At 53.7% G+C, this 27,972-nt stretch overlaps 1 protein-coding gene and 1 long non-coding RNA gene across 5 annotated transcripts; one reads left to right on the forward strand and one right to left on the reverse strand.

Moving 5' to 3' along the window:
• The first annotated feature begins 571 nt into the window (after positions 1–571).
• Positions 572–27,442, forward strand: LOC131487963 (pregnancy-associated glycoprotein-like). 4 transcript variants are annotated; one of them, XM_058689205.1, is made up of 12 exons: positions 572–763; positions 1,892–2,005; positions 2,279–2,466; positions 4,315–4,413; positions 20,848–21,010; positions 21,889–22,006; positions 22,093–22,211; positions 22,994–23,193; positions 25,393–25,509; positions 26,409–26,553; positions 26,645–26,743; positions 27,110–27,442. In XM_058689205.1, the coding sequence occupies exons 5-12, from the start codon at positions 20,873–20,875 to the stop codon at positions 27,260–27,262; spliced, it is 1,089 nt and encodes a 362-aa protein (XP_058545188.1). In that variant the 5' UTR covers positions 572–763; positions 1,892–2,005; positions 2,279–2,466; positions 4,315–4,413; positions 20,848–20,872; the 3' UTR covers positions 27,263–27,442. The 4 variants fall into 4 exon arrangements, with proteins under 4 accessions (XP_058545188.1, XP_058545187.1, XP_058545189.1 ...); XM_058689204.1 differs by lacking the exon at positions 1,892–2,005 and having other exon boundaries at positions 4,254–4,413; XM_058689206.1 differs by lacking the exons at positions 572–763; positions 1,892–2,005; positions 2,279–2,466; positions 4,315–4,413 and adding an exon at positions 17,393–17,706.
• On the reverse strand, positions 19,871–22,193 carry LOC131487966 (uncharacterized). The gene is made up of 2 exons (XR_009250034.1): positions 22,078–22,193; positions 19,871–20,160 (listed from the first exon to the last, which is right to left on the reverse strand). It is a non-coding gene; the product is annotated as an uncharacterized LOC131487966 (long non-coding RNA).
• Positions 27,443–27,972: the final 530 nt, after the last annotated feature.

The raw sequence follows: 27,972 nt of genomic DNA on the forward strand, positions 1-27,972 counted from the left end.
CAATGCCTTTCTACCCAGCAGGTCCAGGGGTAGGGTTTGGTCAGGGACGCTGGAAAAAAGGTAAGAACAGACTAAAGGCTGAAAGCTCTGGTTCTTTCCCTGCGCTGGGGAAAGGGCACAGGCGGGGAGTCACAGACCAGGATCACTGCGACCCTACTCTGCCACCGGCCTCCCATTCGACCTCTGGCAAGTCAGATCCCACTCTGAGGCCTGCTTTCCCATCTGTATAATGGGCAAACGGACTCCAACGTCACTAGAACTATGACCAACAAGATGCTCAAATATGGAATGGGGGTGGGGGGTGGAGGGTGGCGGTGAGGGGGTGGGGTGGGGCGGGGCCAGACGCTCCACCTGCAGGGGGAAGGGAGGGGAGGGCGCAAGGGGCAGGGGCGCCGGCCTCCCTCCCTTCCGCTGCGAGGGGCAGGGGCGCCGGCGGTAGTCACGCGCCCTTCGCGCCCAATCACCGGCGTCTGCCAGGACGAGGCGGACAGGCGGGGGCGCGCCGGGAACCACTGCCAGCGCCACCCCTTTCCCCGTCCTCGCCCCTCCCCAGGTCCCGCTCACCTGCCCCGGCCACCGCCGCCGCCGCCGCCGCCGCCACAGCCGCCGCGGGTTAAACCACGGCCCGCGCCCACACTTCCGGGGCCCGCAGGCCCGCCCCCTCCCGCCGGATGTGACACCCTTCCAACGTCCGGGGCTGGGAGCGGGGTCCACGCCGCTGTCCCGCACCACGCTGGGAGACCCGCGGGCCCGAGTCACCACGGTAGCGCCCCACCCCGCCCCCCTCCCCAGCACACACACACGCTCAGCCACCCCGGGCCACACCCACGTGCGTCCTCGCGAGACCCCTCCCGCGAGCGGCGGACGCCCGGCCCCGCCCCCCGCAGGCCTCCGCCCCGCCCCTGGAAGGGGACCGCCCATTGGGCGGAGACCCGGCCGCCCAGGGCGAGTGCGCCTGCGCGGGTTTCCCGCGGTTCCTCTAGTGGCCGAGACCAGGGCTCTTCTGTTTTACCGGGCTTGGCCTTGGGCAGGCTGCTCTAAGCGGCCGAAAGGGGCCCGAGAAGAAAGGAGTGGAACCCCAGCACCTAGGGAACGACTTAGGTGGTCTGAGCTCGGACTAAGGGGCCCCCAAGCCAACCACACGCCGACGGCCGTGACACCAGTCAGCTCCAGGCCGGGAGTGACCACAGACCTGTGTCCCTGGCAGAGAGCAGTGCCTGTCAGTCTGGAACTGACTGGCGGGTTTTTCAAAACAACTTTTGAGTAGTTTCCCAAGTAACCTGTTTCCCAAGGTCCGAGATTGCACTTGTAGCCCATTCTGTGTGCGTAGCGCTTGACAGACGTCCTTATACAACCTCACTTGCCCAGAATCCCCAGACCGATGACCTGGGAAGAAAAACCCTGATGCTAGCTGGTGCTCTCTTCCCTGGGCACCGTGTACTAAACGACCAGACCTGGGGGTGAACCTCATTTCCTGTTTGGCTTCTCAGCGGGGTCCATGATTGAAGCTTTGTAAAAAAAGGGATCCCAGGAGGAGAGCTTCTTAGACCAAGGAAACCGTACCACCCAAAATTGGCCACCATATTAGGTGTGGAATTAAGACCATCGTTGCTAGTGGTAGAAATCCAACTCTAGGCCACCATCTGCAAAATGGGAATTATTGGGTCACATAACTATAAAGTCCAGGAGCTCGATAGCACCAGGCACAGCAGTATTCAAGGTCCCATCCTTACTTGACTCTGTTCTTTCTTTTGGGATATCAAAATTCCTTTCAGCAGAGAGTCTCAAAACTTCGATTTCAAATTATAGAGAGAATGGATCTGATTGGCTATGGTAATCGCCATTGTCCCTATTGGGCAGAGCCTCCTTCCTCTTTCTTGCCACCTCCTAGGCTGCCAGGTAGCAGATGGATTAAGGACCCTTGGGCCAGGTGACCACGCAGTGATCGCTTCTAGAGGGCAGAAGGGACGGTGAGGAAGACAGTCTCAGCTACTGACTTGCGTGAGTAAGTTGGTTTTTGCAAACATCTCACTTTGAACACAATGTCAGAGTGGCTCCCCTTTACAGCGCCGTCAGATAGCTGGGGTGACACTGTTTTCCGAGGGGTCGGGAGGACCGAGGCAGATGACCTTAGCTTTGTGTTGTAAGACTTTTGTGCTATATAGTTTTTAATCTTGTGCATATATTACTTTGGTGGTAAAAAATTAGAAAACACTAGGATGGATTAGCTTGAGTTTATATTTAGCAAGCCTTTCACCCACTGGTACTGTGTTGGCAGGTGAAATCCAGACGTGACGCCAGGAGCTAGAGTAGCCATCTTGAGCTGTGAGGTGACCGGGGAATGGAGGCCATACTTGGAGGCACAACAAAGCAGAAGGACCCTGAGCCCTGACGCCATGGAGCGTCGAGACACTGCTGGATACTCACGTCTGGACTTCCACAGGAGAGGGAAATAGACCACCCTGGGTAAGCCACTCTCGTTTCGGGTTTGCTGTCACTCGTGCCCTTCAGGTTTTAGACTCCACTTCTGGAAAGTCCCTCCTGTACCCCCAAGGCTGGGTAAGTGCCCCCTTGTACGTTCTTCAAACACCCCACACCCTTTCCTGTCTCAGCATTTGCTACATTTTTCTGTAATGGACCATTCGCTCCCTCCGGAGAGTAATTTCTGTAAGGATGGGCAGGAACTGTTTTATACATCATCTTCTGCGAATGCTAGAAACTCCTGAAGCAATGACAGTAATAACCTGTGAATGTGACAGACACAATGATTCTATCCAGGGGAAATGACAAACTGCTCTATACTTTCCCCATCAAGTAGGTCATTGCCAAGTCATCCAGGTTTGGGGGGGGGGGGACGGCTGAATTAGCAAAGATAGAGAATTAGAGCAAAGGAGGGAGGGAGAAAGGGAGGGAGGGAGGAAAACGTGGCGAGTCGTCTGAGGCAGGTGGCCCCGGAAGAGGGTGCTCTTCCTACCTCGTTTCCTCCTGTTTTCCACTTCTGGCTCTTTTCAGCTTCCCCAGGCTCAAGCCCACCCCGTTCGGTCCTGGTGTCCTATCGCTGGCACATATGTCCCTTATACCGTGCCTCAGTTACATCCAATTTCATTCATATTTCAGAGTGAGCCTGATACATGCAAAAGAGAGGGAGAGAGAGAGGGAGTGCGCGAGAGCAAGAGAAGACAGCTCCGTATTCTTCTCCCGTTCTGTCATTCCACATACATTCACTGCTAAGAACTGCAGACACAGGGGGGTCTGGGTGGCTCAGTCGGTTAAGCGTCCGACTTCGGCTCAGGTCACGATCTCACGGTTCGCAAGTTCGAGCCCCACGTTGGACCCTGTGCTGACAGCTCGGAGCCCAGAGCCTGCTTTGAATTCTGTGTCTCGGAGAAGTTACATTTTTGGTGGGAATTTGAGAGGCCCAGGAGATCTCTCTTCCCCAAGATATCTCCATCCTTCAGATGATCTTCATCTAGCACAAAAAAATATTCAAGTCCAGATATTCCTTGTGTTCCCTCTCTACCCCCTTCTACCGAGGGTGGGTGGGTTGGTTGGACTCCTCCACTTGGATCTCGTTATGCTGGTTGACTGGATGGAGAAGTGATGTGAGCAGAAGTGAGGAAAGCGGAACAGGCAGGTCCGAGTTTGAGGTCAGACGAAGAAGGTGTTTGAGAGGCCGAGGTATAGTGGGGGCGAGGATTCAGGACCCGGTTGGAAAAGCAATTTTTGAAGGAAACTTTGCTGCCTGGCACGCATAATCCCCAATTCGGGCTTCAGGAGATCTTCGGTGAAGACTCCGTCTTTTTTTTTTTTTTTTTTTTTTTTTCCCTGGACTTGCAAGTCAGATTGGTCTGGCTGGTTTCTCACTCGGGCTCCTTCCTCCTGGCGCCCACTCAGTGCTCAGCAGTTCCGGCTGTACCCCCCCAGAAAGGAGTCGTGTCTCCAAGGCAGGGGCTGGTAGCTGCCTACAGCATTACCCCGTCTCTCGTTTTCCTTTAAAAATACAGTAGGGGCGCCCGGACGGCCCAGTCGGTAAAGGGTCCAACCGACTCTTGGTTTTGGCTCAGGTCATGATCTCGCGGTTTGTGAGTTCGAGCCCCGCGTCAGGCTCCGTGCTGACAGCATGGAGCCTGTTTGGGATTCTCTCTCTCTCCCTCTCTCTCTGCCCTTACTGCTCTCTCTCTCTCTCTCAAAATAAATAAGTACACTTAAAAAAAAAGCGTCTAAAATAGAATAGAGTATATTTTATTGTACAGCAATGTGTCCAGTAGCTAAAAGGACAAACCAACCAACAAAAACCCCTGCATTTCCCAACAGCCTTTGCTGCCAGTTATGATGGTGACTTTGTGTAATAAGCAGAAGGATTGCGAGGAATTACTTGGAAGGCTGCTTTAAAGGAGCGGAGTCAGCTGGGAGGTGAGTCCTTTTGCCTTCCCACCTTCTTAACTGCTGCCTTGATTTCATATGTGATGGCTAGAATTCTTCTAGCTGTGTTGGACCATGAGGTGTCCTAGAAAATGGAAACCATTCAAACTCTGGATGGCCTACCTCCAGACTGGTTTGAGTGGGAGGGGGAAAAAAATCAAGTTTTATCTTCTTACAGTTATTTTAGGTTTCTTGCAACGTGTACCCAAACTTAAACCTGATCTGGTAATCATTAATACAGTACACCTTCATTAGTATTCTGTGGGGTTTGGTAAATGAATTTATATTTTACAAGTTTCTTTATGATCCTGTTCCATTTATGCAGAAACCATATATATACGAATATATATACTGATGCACCCTTGTGCCAATGCAAAATTGTGATTAGAAACATGCCTTCTTAAAGGTATAGCTTTGGGATTTTTTTTCTTTTCATTTTTTTTTTGCTCTTGGTTTCCTGACTTATTAACAGCCTAGCGTATATCCTTTCGTACGATCTCATCCAAATCTGTATCTACTGGCCAAAAGAGGCTGAGGGGCAGGGTGGGGAGAGCTAAAAAAGAGTAAAGTATAGGCACGTGAATGAAGGGTGGTGACCATTATTGCTCATCATAAATATTCTAGCCAGGTCACATTACCCCCCCACCTCCAGCCCCCACCCCAGGTTTGCCATGACTATGGAATTTTCTTTGGCCACCGCGGTGTGCACAATATGTCACTTCCAGGTAGAAGCCTTCGCGAAGCAGGGTCCTGTTTGCCACGCATCCCCTTCCCTTGCATCAAGAGGGCGTGACTGTGATGAGCAAGGTCCCCTGCTAACCCGTGACACATCTGAGTGCACGATAAATCTTAGTTGTATTGACCCGCTGAGATCTGGGGGTTGTATGTCTTCACAGTGTAACAGCTTATCTGCACTGAAACAGGAGGGCTTAACAGGGATGTTGTCTCCTTCTTCCTTTATTAAAAAAAACAATTTTTTTTTTTTAACGTTTATTTATTTTTGAGACAGAGAGAGACAGAGCATGAACGGGGGAGGGGCAGAGAGAGAGGGAAACACAGAATCAGAAGCAGGCTCCAGGCTCTGAGCCATCAGCCCAGAGCCCGACGCGGGGCTCGAACTCACGGACCGCGAGATCGTGACCTGAGCTGAAGTCGGACGCCCAACCGACTGAGCCACCCAGGCGCCCCTCCTTCTTCCTTTAATGATCAAACCCCGAGTCTAGGGCCACCTAGACGAAAAGACTAAAGAGGACATACATTTCCTAACCTGTCTTTCACCTAAAAGGACTCCTGTGACTTCATTTCGCCAGTGAGATACGAGTGGAAATAATATTTACAACTTCTGGCTGTGTCCTTTAAGGAACAGGGCATGTCCTGCTTCCCCTTGTCTACTTCCTGCTAGCCAGGATGCAAATGTAATGACAGGCGCTGGAGCAGCCACATTAGACCAAGAGTTAAATATCACGTGTTGAAGGTGGCATGGCAGCAAGAAAGAATTTGAGTCCCCATCACTGGGGAGCCACCTGGAGCACCGTACCGGAGAGAAATGAAATTGTATTTTATTTAAGCCTTGGTTATGCGGGCCTGGGTTATGGAAGTTGAGCCTGTAACCTAGTACCCAACCCCTGTGTTAGCCTTACTTGGACAACAGAGTGTGAAGAATAGAAACCATATCTCTTTCCATGGACTTATGAACATGTGAGATCCCTGCCCTCCAGAACATGTGGTCTAGCAGGGATATCAGAAATTCAAGCAAGGGCAAAGCCACATGGCAGAGAAAACTTCAGGGCGCCCTAGGAACACATAGGAGGGAAACTTAAATAAGTCAAGGTCCTGGTGGGTTGCCTGAAGAAGATCGTCTTAGGTCAGCCTCCCCAGAAGTAGCCCCAAAAATGAGGTGTCACGTGTAAGGAATTTCTTTCAAAGTTGCTCTCAGAGAAACCAGTGAGGGACCAGGGGAGGGCAGGACAGGGAAGGGACAAGCCTGTTCCCACGGGGAACTCTGAAAGGTTAAGTCTCACCTCGAAAATGCCCAACCCAGGGGCACCTGGGTGGCTCAGTTGGTTGAGCGTCCGACTTCGGGTCAGGTCATGATCTCGCAGTTTGTGAGTTCGAGGCCCGCGTCGGGCTCTGTGCTGACGGCTCAGAGCCTGGAGCCTGCTTCAGATTCTGTGTCTCCTCCTCTCTCTGCCCCTCCCATGCTCAGGCTCTGTCTCTCTCTGTCTCTCAATAATAAATAAACGTTCAAAAAAAAAATTTTTTTTTTAATTAAAAAAAAAAAAAAGAAAGAAAATGCCCAACCCAGGGGTGCCTGGGTGGCTCAGTTGAGCATCTGACTTCGGCTCAGGTCATGACCTCACGGTTTGTGAGTTTGAGCCCCACGTCCAGCTCTGTGCTGACAGCTCGGAGCCTGGAGCGTGCTTCAGATTCTGTGTCTCCCTCTCTCTCTGCCCCTCTCCCCCACTCGTGCTCTTTCTCTTTCTCTCTCTCTCTCAAAATTAAATAAACATTAAAAAAAAGGTTTTTTTTTAAGAAAAAAGAAAATGCCCAACCCGAGGCAGGGGAGCTCCCCGCAGCCGTCTGAGGGCCACCCTGTGCCCGCGGAGCCGCTGTAATAGATCCTCCAAAGCCAAGTCGCAGATGTCACTAGAAACAAAAGCACACCAAAGCCAGGGAGGATGCCACCTCAGACAACGTCCACGTGCTCTACACCCCCTCCGCTCTCGCCAGCATCAGATCAAGAATCCCACCAAGGGGGGGTGGGGACGCCTGGGTGACTCGGTCGGCTGAGCGTCCAACTTGGGCTCGGGTCGTGATCTCACAGTTTGTGGGTCGGAGCCCCCCATCGGGCTCTGCGCTGACATCTCGGAGCCTGGAGCCTGCTTGGGATTCTGTGTCTCCCCTCCCCCTCTGCCCCTCCCCGGCTTGTGCACTCACTCACACGCTCTCTCTCCCTCTCTCTCAAAAATAAATGCATAAACAAAATAAACAGGAAAAAAAATAAAAAAGAATAAAAAAAGAATCCCACCGAGGGGAAGAGCCCCTTCTAGACTCTAGAGCGAGCCATTCTGGGGAAGCAGGGAGGAGCCATCAGCTGGAGTGTGTATCACCTCAGCATTTAAATCCCCACCTTCCCCCATACGCACATTCATACACACGGACATACTCATTTACACATTCTGTTCCTCACACACCCACACACACGCACGCACGCCGGTTTTTGAAGAGCAGGAAGCGGGGAATGGGAATGGCCACTGAGGAAGTGCTCAGTGAGACGGGCCGGGCTCTGTCTCCAGCTTGGGACCCCCAAGAACCGTGAGCCTCGGGTCCCGTCACAGCTGCTCATACTTCCATCCTCACTGGCCACCCGATGGGCCACGATGAGGCCCCAGGAAGTCAAACACGGCTCCCCGGGCCCCGGGACCGGGACCGGCTGGTGACAGAACAAAAGGACAGCCTCTTGGGGCACCTGGGTGGCTCAGTCGGTTAAGCATCTGGCTCTTGATTTGGGCCCAGGTCGTGATCTCACGAGTCAGGAGTTCAGGCCTCACATCGGGCTCCGCACTGACGGTGAGGAGCCTGCTTGGGATTCTCTCTCTCCCTCTCTCCCTCTCTCTCTGCCCACCCCCTCTCAAAATGAATACATGAACTTAAAAAAAAAAAAAAAAAAAAAAAAGGACAGCCTTTTCTCCAGGCAGCAGACCCCAGGCAGACCCCACCAGAGAGGGGGTCAGGCAGCCTTGGGCCCAGAGGCCCACAAAGCAGCCTAATCCTCCCAGGCAGGACGGACGGCCGCCCCAGAGCCAGCATCACACAGCTAGTGAGAGTCTGATTCCGGCCTCAGGCGTGGGCCTCACAACGCCTCTGAGTTCCAATTCATTTTGTCGCTCAGTGACTTCAGTCTGGGCTGACCTGGGCCAAGGCCTTTCTGTTCTCTGGGCCTTGATTCCTGCCCCTGCAAAGCCAGGGATGGAACCAGATGGCCCCTCAGTCATGACGTTCCGCTGAGAGACAGCTCCTTCTTAACCCCCGAGTCCCAGACAGGCTCCCCACATATGGCAGTGTAACCGGCATGGATCCGCATCCAAAGAACATAACCGACTTTATGTAATGCGCAGCGCCTGGCAACGGCCTAAGCACCTACGCGTATTCATGCACGTGGCTCTGTTAGGATTGGTGATGAACCCATCACATTGGCGATGAAGGATGGTGAACGTGACGCACAGGAAGAGGAAATAACTTGTCCGAGGTCCACAGCTCGTCAAGGCCACGCTCGGATGTGAGCCGAGTCCCTCTGGCTCCAGCATTGGTTCTCAGGCACCGTGCTCTGCTCCCCCTCATTTTGTAAAACAGTGTCTCACACATCCTTCGATTTCTCAAGTTAGGTCTTCTCTCCCTTCCAGGCCACGCTTCCTCCCCCTCCGTGGAACCCAGTGAGATCCGCACACCTGTGTGGTGTCAGAAAAAAGTGGGGGTGGGGTCCAGAAACACAGCTCGCCCTCTGTCTCTGGGCAGGTCACACAGGGCCCCCCCTGCCCCGGACGAGGGCCAGTCCCACGGGGTCCCGCCAGCTCCTCTCAAGGCCACATGCGCAGCAATCAGACCTCGGCACCCCCCTACCTTCCATCAGAAATTCTGCCCCCTTCCCGCAGAGCTGAGCGGGAGGAGAACCAGCCCCCCCGGGGGACACCCCCGTGTCCCCCCCCCAGAGATGACTGCCTCCTCCTTTCCATCCTGGGACTTGCTCCTCTGTCCACGCTGCCCCCCACACCGCCGGGTGCTCTCATTTAACTTCCAAACACTTGGCTGCGGTGGGAGTTCTTTCGGGGCAGAGCTCCTGTCCTACCGCCGCGAGAACAGGAAGGAAATTCACATTTCCAAATATTACGCCAGCTCCTTTCCGTGCAAAGTGCTTGGCAAATAGCTTAAGTGACAACGAGAAGTTGATAACAGAAGTGGTTCTAAAACTCAAGCGAAATCTGCCTTCCCCACAGTTTAAACTTTGTCCTGTTCTGCTGTGAAAATTCGCCACAGAGGAGGCCTAGTCGCTTGGTTCTGAGAAAACCTTTTAGATTTGAGGTTGGTCCTTCCGCCTCACGGGAGTCTGGATTCTCCAGGGTAAACAGCCCCCCAGGATGTCTGTGGCCTCTCCCTCTTTCCCATCACCCCCCACTACGCCCCTCCCCAGTGACCTGTCCACACGCCCGCCCCCACCCATTTCCACAGCCCCCCTCTTCCCTCTCTTGCAGCCTCTTCGTGTTCCAGCCTCCCGTTCCTTTTTACTCCTTTGCTTACCACGGCCTAACAACATCGACTCACCTACTCAGCGCTGCCCATTGTGCACAGGATAAAAATTCCACGCTCCTGAACACGGCATTCAAGGCCCACCCGTGACCTGGTCTTTGCTCTTTCCCACATCAGCCCATGTGTTATTAGGGCTGTCCTCCAGATTTTTCGAATCTTCATTCTACACGCATGCTGGATTACACTTCCACCGTGGTCCCTTAAATTCAGGGCGGCCACATGACTTGTTCAGACCAATGAAATTTGAGCAGTAGTGGCACACGTCACTCCCGGCAAACATTGTGACGGCCACCGTGCGAGCCGACACCTGTCCTCACCATGACAACCAGTGGCACTGCAGATGGCGAAGTTTCTAACCATCTGCGTCCCAGAGGGGTGACATCTCCGGTCACAGGGCCTGTAATGGACAGACAGGAAGAGCAAGAAAGACACATGATTTTTCAGGTGGCCGTTGCTTCTGGCTGTCCATTCTTTTTTTTTTTTTTTTTTTTTAATATTTAAAACAAATGTTTTCAACGTTTATTTATTTTTGAGAGCGAGACAGAGGGTGAGCGGGGGAGGGGCAGAGAGAGAGGGAGACACAGAATCCGAAGCAGGTTCCAGGCTCCAAGCTGTCTGCACAGAGCCCGACACGGGGCTCGAACTCACGGACTCTGAGATCGTGACCTGACCTGAAGTTAGACTCGTAACCGACTGAGCCGCCCAGGTGCCCCTGTTGCTGTCTATTCTGACTGATAGCATGTGTCACTCGGGCCTATGACCCTCGCAATTCCACCTCGCCAGGTGACTGACAATCCCTTGAGCTCACTGGGAGGCTGGTGATGCCTTCTTTGATGTTCTCTGCTCCCTATGCCCATCTTCTCATCCATTCACCCTCCATGCAGTTCCCCCACCAGGAAGCCTTCCTCACTTTCCACCCAAGGCCACTGAAGGGAAGAAAAAACTCTCCTCTACCCTCAAGGTCTTCGAGCCCGACTAAGAACTCAATTGACATGAGGCAGATTAACAGGAGAAAAAAACCAAAAGCTTTATTACAAGCATGCAGAAACCCAATAATGAAATTGAGATCCAAAGAAATCTCAAGGCAAGTTTTCACACCTTTTAGACAAAGAGGCCATAAATCTGTGAGGAATGAACAGGACAAAGAAAACTTAACCTGGGGAGCTTCAGTTAGGAATCCTAAACGGAATTTGAGCCGGGGTAGTAAATTAGGAAGAAATGAACAAGGGTTGTTTATTATATATAGTCTTCTTGGAGCTGAATGTCCCATCCCTGGTGATAAGGATCTCTTTAGGTCCTAGATGGAACTTGCAGTCCGGTGGATCTGGGTTCAAATCTTGGCTCTCCTACTCACCAGCCATATCTCCTGAAGGGATTACCTGACTCTTCTGAGCCTCAGTTTCCTCATTTGTAAACTGGGGACAATCTCGGCCTCACAGGGCATCCATGAAAAGCACGTGGCAAAACGTATCCGGTGTCTCTGGGGCCCCTTGAATGAGTCAGGCTCTGTGCCTGGGAAACCAGAGCGGCCAGGGAAGGTCTCGCCGAGGAAGGGACGGTTGAGGTGGTGGCTGAACGTGGAGAAGGAGACAGCCATGCAAAGGCCTGGGAGAAGAACATTCCAAACAACGGAACCGCGATCGCAAAGGCCCAAGGTAACCAAATTCAATAAATGGCTGCTTTTCCAGCTCCGGTCTTCCTTCCACACTGCAGGGGACACCTCGGCCACAGGTCTCCCAGCGTGACCTCATCACCTACCTCACTTGCAAGTTACCAGCAATGAGCGGTCACCCTCCTCCCCAGCACCTCAGAGGCTGCGTGTGTCCTGAGGCAGGACGATCAGGGAGATAGTGCGAAGTTTGCTGCAGGCCTCGGGCAGTGTGGATAAGCTGTTTATCTCCAGGGACACAGCGGATGTCACTGCTACCACCACCGACTCTGGCTCTCTCGGTTTGCTTGTCCTCCTGGGCAGAACCTCCAGCACACCGATAGGGCCAAGAGGAAAGAAAACGCTCTGGTCTGATCTTCCCCTGTGTGATCACGGGGCCGCCCAAGGGGGCTGTGCTCTCGGCCGATCTGGTCCCTCCATTCCTTCTCCAAAGATGGCCATGGGGCATCGGCATCAGCTCCTGACCCTGAGGCCCGGGCGCTGGAACTCAACCCGCAAGCAGTTGAGATCCAGGTAATGCCCAGCCTGTCCTTATGGGTCTGCCCTTTTCCTCCATCCGGATCCACACAGCAAAGTCCCCAGAGAGTGCGAGTGGTTTCATCCCCCATCAGGGCCTTCAAAGCTCCAAGGTCTGTCTGTCTTTTTTTTTTTTTTTTAAATGTTTATTTATTTTTGAGACAGAGAGAGAGACAGAGCACGAGCAGGGGAGGGGCAGAGATAGAGGGAGACCCAGAATCTGAAGCAGGCTCCGCGCTCCAAGCCATCAGCACAGATCCCGATGCGGGGCTCAAACCCACGAACCGTAAGATCATGACCTGAGCCAAAGTTGGACGCTCAACCGACTGAGCCACCCAGGCGCCCCCAAAGTCTTTCTTGAGCATAGACAAGCCCCTTGAATGCAGGCTTGTCTGAGCCTCCTGACTTGGCTAGGCGTTCCCTAAAGAATGAATAAGACATCAGCTCTAAGTTGCCAAAGGCTGAGCAGAGGAGGCTCAGTGCTCTAAATTCAGGCCAGTGCCAGGCAATCCTGGGATTGCATGAACGAGGAAGGGGAGCCATGGGGCTCGGCCTGAGTCAGACGCTGTCTGTGTGACTGCCGTCTGGTGCCACTCCAGCTGGGGCCGTGCCCGCTGTGCCCGGCACCTGGGAGAGCCAGCTCCCAACATCGTCCTCCTGCTGCCCCCAGAGGCAGGTCTGGTGATGGAAGCAGGCCAGACTTGAGAAGAAGGGGGAAGGACTTCGGCCCCGGCAGCCGAGGACCTCCGAGAGTCACCCACGGAGGCCACGGCAGTGGATGCCATTGAGCGTTCTCTGAGCTGTCCCCGCTCTGCGCCCTCCCAGCCTGAGGACCAGACGTCTGGAGTCCCAACGCTTCGCTAGCTTTTCTTTGGTGAGTCACACTCCCCAGGACCCAGTTTCTTCATCTCGAGGATGAAAGGATTGGACTTTTTCAAGGACAGCAGACGGTCCAGACTGCACGCCAGTGCCGGTTAGCGTGACAAGTGGCTGAGGGATGCGTGTTGCCCAGGACTGCCCGGCGGGGTCTGCCCTGGACTCCAGGTGGGCAGGGGCAGACCAGGTGCCATGATGTAACTGCCACCCCTGAGCCGGAGGACCTTTGGGCCCTGCCCGGCAGGACATTCTGCTGCTCGGAATCTGTGGGCTGAGATCAGGTGGTTAAAACACAGATGTTACCGACGGGGAAGCTTGCGGCTTCTTCAACAGAAACTCCAGCTTAGGCTGATGAATCATCTCTCCTAAAGGAATAAATACCGATAAAAGGACTCTGGGTGCAAGACCTGCCAGGAAGGAGAGCTCCATCAGATAATATTTTAAATGCTTTCCATGGCCTGCCCTTTTGCAGCCCGGCTTGAGATGATGCCGCCAGCGAGGGAGCAATCGAGGGGCCGCTGGCTGGGGCTGTGCCTCTTTCCCGTGGCTCACTAGCAGCGAGGATGGCTCTGTGTCACCTCCACATCTGGAGCCGGAATTCTGGCAGATAGGATGCCACCTCCCGCGTGTTTACGGGGAGACCCGCTGGGGCTGGACCAGGGGCAGGTCCCATTCCTTCCCTGGGGCTTCTTCCACACCCCCGTCCCTCCCGGGCCTTGCCCAAGCTGCCCTCCCTCCTCTTCCAAAGCTCCACACCCCCTCACCCTCGGCCTCACTCCTTGGCTCCCGCCCTACCCACGCCTGTCCCTCACCTTGCAGACGGCACTGAAGATGAGTCCAGGGAGGGGGATGCCCGGTTGGTTTTTTCTAAAAATGCGCTCATCCACATCTGGGCCTTGCCGTGGCTCCTCAGAATCTCCAGCTGGATGGTCAGGCAGCCCCGGGGTGGGGGTGGGGGTGGGGGTGGGCAGTTCCCAGGGGAAGAGCTAAAGGAGAAGCAGCTCCCAGTGACCCAGTCAGAGGGGGCCGGCTCAAGTCTGCTCTTCTTGGGTCCATCGGGGTAACACTAAAGGCAGAAACCTCAAAATGTAAGGGTTGTGTGGGGGGGTTGGTTGTTTTTTAATTTTTTTTTAATTAATTAATTTATTTGGAGAGAGCGTGAGCCAGGGAGCAGGAGAGAGAGGGGGAGAGAGAGAGAGTCCCCAGCAGGCTCCAGACGGTCAGCATAGAGCCCGCCACAGGGCTCCAACTCACAAACCGTGAGAGCATGACCTGAGCCAAAATCAAGAGTCAGATGCTTAGCTGACTGAGCGGACCCTGCTTGGGATTCTGTCCCCCTCTCTCCGTCCCTCCCCTGCTTGCTCTCTATCTCTCTCTCAAATAAAAGTAACCTTTAAAAACATTGTTTGCAAAAAATAAAATTAAAAAAAAAACCTCCCTCCCTCCCCACCAGCCCACCTCCAAATACCATCATGTTGGGCATTAGGCTCCAACATGGGAATTTGAGGGACAGGGAGGGGGACACAATTCAGCCCATGGCAGTTACACACATCTTTGTTTTATCTAGACCCTCGTTTTAAAGTTTTTGGTTATTCATTCATTTTTGCTGGTGTATTTTAAGGTACAGATTACCATTTCACTTTAAGACTATTGTACATCTCTAAGAGGTAAGGATTTTTTTTTTTAACGTTTATTTATTTTTGAGACAGAGAGAGACAGAGCATGAACGGGGGAGGGGCAGAGAGAGGGAGACACAGAATCTGAAACAGGCTCCAGGCTCTGAGCTGTCAGCACAGAGCCTGACGCGGGGCTCGAACTCACGGACCGCAAGATCACAACCTGAGCCAAAGTCAGATGCTTAACCGACTGAGCCACCCAGGCGCCCCAAGATTTTTTAAATATATATAACCACAATGCTGTTTTATCCCAAACCAAAGTACCAATAACTTTCATATCGTCTAATGTCCAGTCCATGCTCAAATTTCCCTCGTCCTCTCAAAATGCCTTTTTTCAACAATTTTTTTAAAGCTTATTCATTTTGAGAGAGAGCCCACAAGCTTGAGTGAGGGAGGGGCGGAGAGCGAGGGAGAAAGAGCATCCCAAGCAGGCTCCGTGTTGTCAGCACAGAGCCGGATGTGGGACTTGAACTCATAAACTGTGAGATCACGACCTGAGTCAAAATCAAGAGTTGAACGCTTGACTGACTGAGCCACCCAGGCGCCCCTCTCACAATGCCTTTCAACGGTTTACTGATTTGAATTCGGGATCAGGATAGAAAGGACGTACACATGCATTGCATTTGGTTGTTGTCTCTTAAGACTCCGAATAAATAATAGTGTCTCCCCTTGGTATGCTTCCCCCAGATCCATTGTTTTATCAGGGGCTGCAAAGCAGCGATTTCTTCACTCTACCATTGCTTCTGAATTTAATTTCTAGGATGCTTCAGTAAAGAAGAACTCGCCTTTGCCAATTACTTGTAGTTACCTGAAATATACTTCACTCAGACAAAAATAGCGTAAATATCGATGATTATTTCCCTTTCTCCATCAATGATCAGACTAACGAGTCGGTGCCCTAGCAATGCCCCGTGGTGACAAATTAGATGCCGTATAATATCCCACGGAACTCATGACTTTTTGTATATTTGATTTGTTTCGATCAAGTTGAGGCGATGCATAAAGCGTCCCACTTTTGGCCAGCGGAAGCCTCTTCCTATTGATTCCTGAACCTTTGGACAGGATTTCAGTGATCTTTGGAGGCTCCCAACCTTCTGGACCTTCGAGACAATCCTAGGCTCACCCCGTGCATTTCTTGGCCCAGACCTGGAATCGGCCATCTCTTCAAGAATCCCTGATCCTCTAATAAGTAGTAAATGGTATCTGGAGGCCACAGGCTGGGCCCCAGGGCAGTCTCCGCTATCGGGTTATCACTGCTCCCAGGCTTTTCACCTGCCAGAGCCGGGAAATACAGTTGATCCTTGAACAACACGGATTTGAACCACACCGGTCCACTTAAACTCCACTGGAGTCTTTCCAATACATACAGTGCAGGACTGAAAGTGTATTTTCTCTCCCTTATGATCTTCTTAGTAACACATTCTTTTCTGGAGCTTACTGTATCCTAAGAATACAGGATATAATACGTATAACGTACAAAACATGCGTGAATCGGCTGTTTATGTTCCCAGTGAGGCTTCTGGTCAACAGTAGGCTATTCGTAGTGAAGTTTTAGGGGAGTCAGAAGTTACATGTGGGTTTTCGACAGCCTGGGGAGAGGGGGTCAGCGCCCCTAAACCCCACATTATTCACAGGTCCACTGTACATATTTAGTTAGAGAAAGAAAAATAATTAATTGGTACCAACTGAGACTTCCAATTCAAGCTGTCACCAACTTGAGGACCGTTGTGTTCATTTGCCACAGTTTATCCTCAATGTGGGGGGACGTCTTTTCGGGTGAGGGATTCTGTGGAACATATACATGGTTGCAAAGCCACACAAGAGAACAAGAAAAAATGTCGCTTCTGACCCTGCCTTTCCCTATTAGTAACGGTGCTCGTTAGTTTTGAGTTTCTTCTTCCACGGATTCTTAGTAAAAGTAGGCATATATGTGTATATAAAAGCAGCAAGCTACAAATACTGTTCTGTGTTCTGTTCTACCCTGTCTTTTTTTTTTTTTAAACAAACAATATACCCTTGAGATTTCACCCATCCCTTTCTTTTTTCCATCTGCATTATACCCCATTGTGCGGCCACAGTGCAGCTCGTATCCACGCTCCCCTTGACCGTCACTTTGGGAGTGCTGCTAATTTTTTGCTTTTGCAAATAGTGCATGTAGCTTATGAGTACATCATCCTTAAAAAAACAAAATCACGGGCCCCGAGGGCATCACGTAGGCCAAGTCCCCAGTGGAGGCTTAATGCATAATCTCACTGCAGTTTCAACCTCCCCCAGAAATGTGGTCTTAACCGGTCAGTCAGGAATTCTCTGATGGGCCCTCTAGATCCCCTAAAGGAAGGTAAGGTGATCTTCATGATAAGACCCCTTAGTTTCCCCTCGAGGGAAAGCAGGCTTGCCTAGCACAATCTTTTTCTTTTGCTGGTAATTTTCTCGCCCCACCTGACTTGTAGGAAAAGTCTCCATTTCATACAGCTCCTCAGGGGCTCCCGTCTCTTTGCTTAGACAGGATGCTGCCCCATCCATGAATTGTATAGCCAATTAGATATTTAAATTTTACTCAGTTGAATTAACAAGTTGAAAAAGCCTGTAAAAGGCTTTTTGCCAATGTATCTTTGGGTGAGAGTCCTAGAAGTGGAATCGCTACATTAAAAAGGGGCATGTGTCAGGGCGCCTGGGGGGCTCAGTAGGTAAAGCGTCCCACTTCAGCTCAGGTCACGATCTCACGGTTCGTCGGTTCGAGCCCCGCGTCGGGCTCTGTGCTGACAGCCGGAGCCTGGAGCCTGCTTCGGATTCTGCGTCTCCCTCTCTCTCTCTGCCCTCCTCCCCCGCTCGCACTCTGTCTCCCTCTCTCTCTCTCAAAATTAAATAAACATTTAAACAAATTTAAAAATTAAAAAGGGGCCCCCGCTCCATCTACTACCCAAGCCTGGGGACCAGACCAGCATCCCACTGTTCTACTCAAGGGTCAGTCCTGGACAGATCTCACAGAGGAACCAACACCAGTGTCCTGGCAGTCCTACAGGAGCTGGAAAATTCCATTCCCTTCTCTTTGGCTGGAATAACACCAGTTTAATTGGGCAGCCCTGTTCATCTCAGGCTAAGCAGAAGCTTTTTTTTGCTTTCTTTGATTGACAAACTTAAAACTTAATTATTCCTTTGTGTGTTGGCTTGGCAGACAAAATGTTTCAAGGCATGAATCCTCTTGGGAAATTAAGTCAGGTGCTCAGCAAACAGAGGTTACCGGTAAGTTTGTTGGCTCATCTCTGACCCTGGTGGTCCTTCTTTACAAATGCTAGGTATTCCAAAAGATATAAAAATGCTGATTGGGAGGCACGCACGCACCCCAATGTTTATAGCCGCTCTATCAACAATATCCAAGGTGTAGAAAGAGCCCAAGTGTCCGTTGACTGATGAAGGGATTAAAAGATATGATACAATGGAATACTACTCAGCGATCAAAAAGAATGAAATCTTGCCATTTGCAACAACATGGATGGAACCGGACTGTATTATACTAAGTGAATTAAGTCAGAGAAAGACAGATGTCATATGATTTCACCCATATGTGGAATTTAAGAAACTCAACAGATAAACACAAGGGAAGGGAAGAAAATTAGATAAAAACAGAGAGGGAGGCCAACCATAAGAGACTCTTAAAGACAGAGAACCAACTGAGGGTTGCTGGAGGGGCGGTGGGTGGGGGGTGGGCTAAATGGGTGATGGGCACTAAGGAGGGCCCCTGTTGGGATGAGCACTGGGTGCATGGAAGTGATGAATCCCTGGGTTCTGCTCCTGAAACCGATACTACACGATATGTTAACTAACTTGAATTTTAACTAACATCAATTTTTGAAAAGGCAAAGAAAACTAATATGGTGAGGATGTATTCAGTCTCTTATTCGTTCAACCAACGTGAACTGAACACCCCTTCAGTCTGTGCTCTACTCCCACCGCTTGGCTAGAAATAAAAACCTGTACAGCCTACAGCCCACAGTTGCTTGAGGTTTGGTTCACACTGTGTTTGTGGGTCGGTTTGTTTTTAAGAAAATAGTTGCTCACATTTGAAAATAAGGATTTCACATAAATATCCAGGCTTCTGACCTCTCTTGAAAACTTGGCCAGGCTGGCATCATCAGCCAGACGTGGCAGCTGCTGGTTGGAACGGGGTAGAGGCTGCCCCCTTGTGGTGGGGCAGGGGGTGCCCTGTCCAGCCCTTCCATTCGTTTCCCTCACCTCCCGGATCTTGAGCGTGTGAGCCCTGCCCTACATGGCAAGCTTCCTGAACCCAAGGACCACTTGTGTCTTATTTGACTCTGACTTTCTAGCATCCAGCCCAGACCCCAGCACACGGTGGGCCCCCAAGAAATGTTTGTTTATGAGTAAGAGCTCTTTTGGATGCACACATCACATTTCTCCTAATATTAAAATGGTGCAGGGCGCCTGGGTGGCTCAGTCGGTTGAGCGTCTGACTTCGGCTCAGGTCATGATCTCGCGGTTCCTGAGTTCAAGCCCCGAGTCAGGCTCTAGGCTCACAGCTCAGAGCCTGGAGCCTCCTTCGGATTCTGTGTCTCCCACTCTCTCTGCCTCTCCCCCACTCATGCTCTGTCTCTCTCTCTCTCTCTCTCTCTCTCTCTCTCTCGAAAATAAACATTAATTTTTTTTTTTTAATGGTGCAATCATACTATTGCTCTGGCCTAATCTCTGGAACAGAAAGACATCCTAAGTGCCCTTGGTCTGTGCCATCCCATCACCTCAAGTCACTTGTATGCAGTGTGCTGTCCCTCAGTGTCTTCACTGTGACATTTGACCCCCTAGCAATCTCCTCTCCAAATGAGGCTCCCAGTGCATGTACCTCCAGGACCCTTGGGGGAACTGCAGAAATCAGAAAAGTCAAGCATAACACCTGGCACTTGTTTTTATCACATTATTAGCAGCACCTTTATCTCCAAGACAGCAAAAGTCCCCGCTCTTCTAGATCTTGTGGTTTGGGCTTTTTGTTTTTTGTTTTTTGTTTTTCCAGCCAAGCCCCAAGGAAGAGTTTACACCAGAAATCTCTGTATTCTGTGAATTTTCTAAATCCCCTCTTCACAAACACTGATGGGCTAAAGATCTTATCGGGGAGGTTTGTTTTTCTTATCAGGTCCACTTAGCAGCCCTCAAGGGGACAACTAGGACAGGTCAGAGCACATATAGCAAACAACTTTTGTCGGCCACTGCATGCTCAGAACCCGAGGAGAAAGCATGAAGTGGTTTTGGGTCCTTGGGCTGGTGGCCCTCTCAGAGTGCTTAGTCACGTAAGTACAGGGACTGCAGGTGGCATCAGCTCTCTTTCTGGGCTCTTTCTTGCCCTCTTATTCTCCTGCCCATCCATGGGTAGAGAAGAGAATCTAATCATTCCCAGACTGTCTTAAAGTTCAAGTCTCCCTTTATTGATCAGTAGCTTACCATGTGCACTTTGGGGCCCCAGGTGTCTTGGGGCAGGCCTGCAGGGTTGTACCGCTCCAGGGGTGCCAGTCATATGAGCTATGTGAAAAGATGCTCCTTGGAATTGCTCAGTGCACAACCTGTGCAACTGCAGGCATGGTTCTGTCTAGGAACAGCATTTCTCCTGCATTTGTTTCTGGGTCTCTTCTCTGCTCTCTCTCCATTTCCACATGTCTATGTCTCTCTTATTCGTCTCTGTCTCTTTGGACGTCTCTGTGAATGCAAAATACTGTATGTTTTCCATTTTGAGTCCTTCTTGTTTCTCTACCCTCTTCATTTCCCTAATTTATTCCCCACCTCCTCACTTCCTCTGTAACCCCTGTCTTCTGGCTGAGCCCCGGAAAGAGATCAAGGGGGCTACTTGTAGGCCCAGGTTTGCCTCTAACAAGCAGTGCGACCACAGGCAAGTCGCACACTCCCTGTAAAACGATGACGACGATTTCTGCTCCACCTCCCTCCCGGGGCTTCTTTGACAAAGACACAGTAAGGTGACAGTAGTGACAGTAGCAACAGTGATGGCTGCCACTGTCGAGGCCTCGTACCAGTCAGGTGCATCCCAGCCATCCTTTTGCTTAACGCCCAAGCACGCTACGGGGAGGGGGGGGGGGGGGTTATTGTCATTCCACCTTTTTGCAGGTGGGAAGGCGAGGCACAGAACAGCCGTATGGCTTACCCCAGATTACACAACAGAACCTGTATCCAAACCTAAGTTTATCGCCTCGGTCTTTCCATCGTGTTTGGCGGGGGGGGGCCTGTCCTGATAGTAAGAGGACATTGTAAAAATGTTGGGAAAACCCCCGATAGCGTGACAGGCAGCAGAAGATCTGGCAGGTGCAGGGTAACACAGGGCAGGCCGTTGCTGTCTCTCATTTGTGTCTCTTTCCCAATGCTGGCGTCCAGAATCCCTCTGACGAGGGTCAAGTCCATGCGAGAAAACCTCAGGGAGAAAGACAGGCTGAAGGATTTCCTGGAGAACCATCCTTACAACCTGGCCTACAAGTTTGTTGACTCTGTAAATCTGGACCTGGGGATATATTTTGAACCGATGAGAAACTACCTGGATGTGAGTGCGGTGGGGGGGGGGGGGGGGAGGGGGGGGAGGAGAATGACTCTACAGAGCACACTAGGGCTCCGGCCAAGCGTTGGGGTTCATCTGGAGGTGTGCGCAGGGGGGCTGGGGCTGGGGCTCCTGCAGGCAGAAATGCTGGGGAGCGGGGACCCCATTCCCAGGGGAGAAGGCACTCCTAACCTCAGCACTTGGCCCGTGGTGACCGGGTCCAGCAGTGACAAGGGGGCAGATAAACATCCATTTCAGTGCCAACGATACATCGTTGGGCACCTGTGAACCACGGTGCTTGGCTTGCGGGATTTTGTTCGTTCTGAACTAAGCAAAGCACTGAGTTATACTTGAAGGGCGAGCCCTATCTGATCAAACGACAAAGCCCACTGTGAACCCAGCCCGACACCCCAGGCAGAGGAAGTTCAGCCTCTACGGCCCCAAGAGTGACACCAGGAAAAAAATTATTGAGCGCCTACCAGTGTGTGAGGTTACTGTTATTGTTGACAGAGAGTTACTGTCTCTTCTCCAGGGAGGCATAGCCCAGCCTGGAAGACAGACAAAAAGTAAATGAAGGTCCAGTAAAAGGGCCAGCCGCATGGTGTTGATATACATCTTGAGTTTAGAGGAAGTGGCCTGGGCTGGCCTAGGCGGGCTGCCTGGAGGAGGAAGCACTCAAGCTGGGCCTTGAAAGGCTGGAAAGGATTTAGTGAGCTGCAGGGGACACTGAGGAGCTTTTCAAACAGAGGCACTGGCCTGAGCAGAGGCTGTAAGGTGGATGATTTCAGGAGACCCGGGACACCCAGTGGAGGCAGGCACCCTGGGAGTCAGGGAGGACCAGGGCCACCGGGCCTGCCGTAACCACCCCTTCCCGGCCCCTGCAGCTGGCCTACGTTGGCACCATCAGCATTGGAACGCCCCCGCAGGAGTTCAAGGTCATCTTTGACACCGGCTCGTCTGACTTGTGGGTGCCCTCCATCTACTGCTCTAGCCCTGCCTGCGGTGAGTGCAGCCTTCCGACGCGGGCCCCCACCACCCCGTCCCCGGTCCTCGGCAGACTGGCGGACGCTCACCTCCTGTGTCTGCAGCTAATCACAACGTCTTCAACCCTCTGCGGTCCTCCACCTTCCGGATCTCGGGCCGGCCCATCCACCTCCAGTACGGCTCCGGGACGATGTCAGGATTTCTGGCCTACGACACCGTTCGGGTAACGTGGAAACCGGAGGCTGCGGCAGGCCGGCCGTGGGAGCGATGACTGCTTAGAGGACTAGATGTGGGGTCAGGTGGGAGCACCTGTCTTTCCCAAAGTCCCCCGGCAGCTGGCCGCCTGCCCTGTGGGGCTGCGTCCCTAGGGAGGTATTCTAGACGAAAGGGAGTCCCTTTCCCACTGGGAGGCAGCGCAGGGCTCACACAGGTGGGGGGTGTTTGGGAGGTGGGGGCGGAACTGATACGGGGGGCGGGGTCCGGGCTCCCAGGCAAAAAAGCAGGGGCCACAGGAGTGGGAGTGGCCTGATAAATGGGTCCTTACCCTCGGGGGCCTTTGAGAATCTAATAAAAGCCTTGGACTGCCTCCTCCAAAGCACCTGAACACACACGCACCCCTTGGGCGGACACAGGATCCACAATGAATTGCGAGGGACGCACGCCATTTCTGTCACCACGTCATAGCAATGCCAATAAGACGGCCACCCTCCTCTCGGTTCCTTTTGTCCTCAGGTGGGAACAGTTTGGTCCCACTTCCAGTCTCGGTTTCCCCGCCTGTGACAAAGGCATGGCGTCACGGGGGAGCAGGTGTGCGTTAAAATCCCCAGCGCCACGCAGACAGAACGTGTGTGTCTGTTCCGGCGTGTCGCGGCCACCTGAGGTCCACCCAGGGCACGGCCACGCCTCGGTCTCTCTCTGCGGTGTTAGTCGTATCTCCCTGCCCACGTCCGCCCAGCCCAGCCCCACGTTCAAATCCGTCCCCGGTAACACCCTCTTCTCCCGCAGTTCGGGGGCCTCGTTGACGTGGCCCAGGCGTTTGGCCTGAGCCTGAGGGAGCCCGGCAAGTTCATGGAATACGCAGTTTTCGACGGCATCCTGGGCCTGGCCTACCCCAGCCTCAGCCTCAGAGGGACCGTCCCTGTCTTCGACAACCTATGGAAGCAGGGTCTCATTTCTCAGGAGCTCTTTGCCTTCTACTTAAGCAAGTAAGTCTGGGCTGGACCGGCCCTTTGTCAAAAAATGGTAGACTATTTGACCCTAACGTTTCTTGAGAGAGAGCCTAGTCCGGGGGTCAGCACACAATGGCCTGGGGGCCGTAGGTGGCCCACCATCTGCTTTTTGTAAATGAAGTTTTATTGGAACACAACCAGGCTCGTTTGTTTCCATCCCGCCCGTGGCTGCCATTGCTCTGCTACGGCAACACCAAGCAATCGCAATAGATACTGTGCGGCCTGCGAAGCCTCAAATAATGACGCTCTGGCCCTTGACGGGAGAACTTTGCTGACCCCCGCAGTCTAAGTCCCTCATCTGACAGATGGGGAAACCAAGGCTCAGAGAGGAGCTTTGCACAAGGTTGCCCAGGCAGGTACTTGCGGACGGCAGGACTCAATCTCAGCCTGTAGGATTCTCCCCCATGGTGTGTGGTCAAGTCAGATCTCCAGGCTCCGGTCTCCGGGCTCAGCAGCGGGAAAAACTGAAGTCCCCTGACCGGTTGAGGGTCTGGGAGGGGTCCGGGAGGGTCTGGGAGGGTCTGGGCAGGGGAGAAGCCCAGACTCGTGAAGGACCCTGTTGACAGACTGTGTCTTCTCCACCCAAGGCTGAGTTTGACCCACAGATGTGTGTAGGGGACAGAGGGTATGGTGGAGGCTGTGGGTTCTAGGGGGGCCTGAGTTCAAACCCCAGAGCTGCTGGACCCCTCTGAGCCTCAGGAGTACAAGAGCCAGTCGAAGGAGAAGATTCATTCAACATGTATTGATTGAGCACCTACTATGGGCTGGCGAAGGAGGCAGCCAAGAAATAAGTACATAAAGAAAGGGAAAAGGTACCTCCGGATGGTAACTGGTTCTGCGGCAGCAACAAAACAAGGTGACAGAACAGACGGCAATGGGCGAGGTTGCAGACAGCCTACGGCAAAGGCCTCTCTGAGCTGAGACCTCTGTGATGGGAGAGAGCCGGGCCGGGGAGACAAAGTTCCAGGCAGAGGAGCACCTGAGCACCACCCGAGCACCAGCAAGGGAGCCGGTGCGGCCGGAGCCCTGGGGGAGGAAGGAGGTGGGAAGGAAGTCTGGCAGAGAGGCAGGGACAAGGCTCCCCTGGGTTGGGTTTTTTTTTTGGGGGGGGGGAGAGAGACAGAGCACAAGTGGGGGAAGGGCAGAGAGAGAGGGAGACGCAGACTCTGAAGCAGGCTCCAGGCTCCGAGCTGTGAGCACAGAGCCCGACGTGGGGCTCGAACCCCCCAACCGAGAGATCATGCTCTGAGCCGAAGTCGGACGTTTAACCGACTGAGCCCCCCAGGCGCCCCATGGCTCCCCTGGGGTTTTGCTCTAAAGGGGAGCGGAGGCCTCTGGCAGGGGTTAGGCAAGGAAGAGACATGATCCAATTTACAATTTTGGAAGCTCACCCTGGGGGTGCCCCGGAGAATGATGCCGTGGAGCGGAGGCAGGGAGGCCAGGGAAGAGGCTACATACAGCAGCCTCTTTAGGAGAGAGAGGGTGGCGGCTTGGTCCAGGGAGGTGGAGGCGGGGGGGGGGGGGGGGGCGGGAACAGAGCACGAGTCAGGGTATACGTTGGCGGAAGAGGCAGCAAGATGTGCCCATAGACTTGTTATGGAAGGAAGGAGAGGGGTCGGCAGAGCAGTTTCCTCCCTCACTAATACTGTTTGCGTGCTCCCAGGCCCCGCTGCATAATTTGCAGGAAGGAACAGTGCAAAACGAAAACATGAGGGCCCGTGTTTCACAAGCATTGGGAACTTCCAGACAGGGATGGCGGAGATGTGGGGCCTCGCCGAGCACGGGGCCCGTAGCCCACACCCCGGGTGAGCCTGAGCGCTCGAATTTTCTGAAAGATGGCAGGCCAGACCTCTCTGGCCGACGCGTCCTCCGACCGCCTATCTGAGCGCTCCAATCGCTCGAGGGGGTCCGCCCAGGGGATGGTCAGAGCCAGCCCTGAAGCCGGACTGTCCGGCTTCGAACCCGGCTTCACCATTTCATCAGCCAGGCTTCAACCTCTCCGTGCCTCAACCTCCCTGTCTGTAAAACGGAGCGCAGAGGATGTGTGGACAAGTGAGCCACGATAAACACAGCCCTCAGACAGTGCTGCTGAGCTTGAGAAAAGCATCCCCTCCCACCCCCCGGCCCGGTTATCTTCCACTCACGATGAGCCCTTCCTTCTCCCTCCCACCTCAGAAAGGACGAGAAGGGCAGTGTGGTGATGTTCGGCGGTGTGGACCATTCCTACTACAGCGGAGACCTCAACTGGGTCCCTGTGTCCAAACGGCTGTACTGGCAGTTATCCATGGACAGGTAGGCCCGGCCCTCGGAGCGCCGCCCCGAGTGATGCCCACGCGGGCACACGCGCCCAGACGTGCCCGGACACCCGCTGCCCACGGGTCCTCACAGCCCCACGCCTCCTGGCGAGGTCCTGACCAGGGAAGAGGGCCCAGGCCCGGATCTTGGAGTGTGAGGCGAGGGGCGAGGGAGGCCCGCCGACGTGGGGAGCTGAACTCTCTCGGGGAAGAAGCAGCGGCTGCAGGTCTGTGCCCGCCTGCTGGGGGGGAGGCTGAGACGGAAAGGGGATCAGAGAGACGTCCGCCAAGGGGAACCTCCATTTTCGCTGTGGGGGCCCCATCATGAGCCACGCACCAAATACGGGTCTCTCATTGTCCCTCGCTCGCTTCCTCTTCATTCGTTCGTTCGTTCGTTCATTCAACAAACATGTTGAACGGCTGCTGAGTCCTGGTCTCTCGAGGGAGGCCCTGAGAATAGAACTTGCTCTTCCAGAGCTCACCATCTCACAGGGCAGGTGTACAGGAAACAAGTCACACAAATAAGGAATTACCCCCTTTGATGCATGCCAGAAACGAGGAAAAGTATGCCAAGGTGACCCAGAGAGGAGACCTGACCGAGTGTGGGCGTAAGACTTGCCTGAAGCTGGAAGCTGGAGGATGAGGAGAAATTAGCCCAAGGGGGTTGGGGTGGTTCCAGAAAGGGGCGGCAGCGTATGCAAAGGCCCTGAGGCCCAAGAGAGTTCGGTCCAGTTGCAGACCTGAAGGAAGTCACAGAAGGTCAGCAGGGTCAGAACACAGGGAAACAGCCGGCGGGCCTGAGCTGAGCGGGGGGTGCAGGAGAAGCCGGGGAGAGGGGGGTAGCGAAGGGAGCCCACAGAGTCATCCTCCGGCCTGCTTTGTCCCCCTGCCTCCCAGCATCTCCATGAACGGGGAGGTCATTGCTTGTGATGGTGGCTGCCAGGCCATCATTGATACAGGAACCTCGCTGCTGATTGGCCCATCTCACGTTGTCTTCAACATCCAGATGATCATCGGCGCCAACCGGTCCTACAGCGGCGAGGTGAAGGGTCACGCGGCAGGGTCGCCCTAGGGCTCCCCACACGTAGAAGGGTCGGCTGGGCCAACCTCCTCTCCCTCGCTTTCTCTGACAGTACGTAGTTGACTGTGATGCCGCCAACACTCTGCCCGACATCGTCTTCACCATCAACGGCATCGACTACCCGGTGCCAGCCAGTGCCTACATCCAGGAGGTGAGGAGCCCACAACCCCGGGGCCGGTCCTCAGATCCGGGACTTGCAGGAAGGCTGGGGAGCAGCCGGGAGGAAGAGCCCCCCGCCCCCCCCCCGGAGGCCAAGCCCCGTCACTGCAGATGCCGCTGAGTGGCCAGGGAAGGCCGGGGTGGGTCCCCGGGGAAGGCTCTCTGCAGGGGCTGAGCTCAGTCGGAAGGAGCCGGTAGGGGTGAGGGGAGAAGGGAAGGCATACTTTGCAGAGGGAACGGCCGGCGCGAGTCAGAAGGAAAGACCCGGCGGACCGTGAGAGCTGCAGACAGTTCTGGTTCCTGCATGGGCACCCCACTTCCGCCGCTGCTGACTGGTAAGTGTTTCTGTCTCCTCCAGGGTCCTCAGGGCACCTGCTACAGCGGCTTTGATGAGAGCGGAGACAGCTTATTGGTCTCAGACTCCTGGATCCTGGGCGATGTCTTCCTGAGGTTGTATTTCACCGTCTTCGATCGAGAAAACAACAGGATTGGCCTGGCTCTGGCAGTGTAAACACTGGGGCCAGCTCCAGGAAGCAACCGTGCCCACCCCAAACCTGCGCGTGTGTGCACACATACACACACACACACCCCGCAGTCAGGGCATTCCTGCCCAGGGGCCGGCTTGAACTGTGTCTTCGGCTCTGCAAAGCCCTTCTCCCAGTAGAGAATAAAAGACCTCATTTTCCACGGTGCTAATATCAATGAGTGCCTCTCTTTGGGTCGGGGCGGTGCATCCGAATCAGGCAGGACTCCAGAATCCAGCCTGGACCGCCAGTGAGAGGGGCCCAACTCCAGCTGGAAGGGTACTGGGGACCCCAGGACGCAGGAACCAAAGCAGGTCCAGAGGTCTCGGGGACCCAAGGAATCAAACGCCATCAGCTCATTCTCTCTCTCCCTCCCTGTTTCCTTTCTCTCATCTTTGATTCTCTTGGCCTGACAAGTTTTCTTTCCCTCGGTCTTCTGCCTGGGCTGAAGGACCGGGGGGGCTGCCGGCCTCACGACCTCCCAGCCGTAAGGAATCCAAACGGAAACGAGGAAACCTTCCGCGAGAGCCGGGTACCAGGGAAGGCTCTGATTGGACCACCTCGGGTCATGTGTCCAGCCCTGGCCCGACCGTTGTGGCCCCGCATGATTGGCTCTACTTGGTCACGTGGCCTCATCTGGGCTGTGGGTGCGATTGACGGTATCTCACGGGACCACACGGCTCGGGGGGAGCGGCCC

The sequence above is a fragment of the Neofelis nebulosa genome, chromosome 10 (assembly GCF_028018385.1).
Source record: "Neofelis nebulosa isolate mNeoNeb1 chromosome 10, mNeoNeb1.pri, whole genome shotgun sequence".
NCBI lineage: Eukaryota > Metazoa > Chordata > Mammalia > Carnivora > Felidae > Neofelis > Neofelis nebulosa.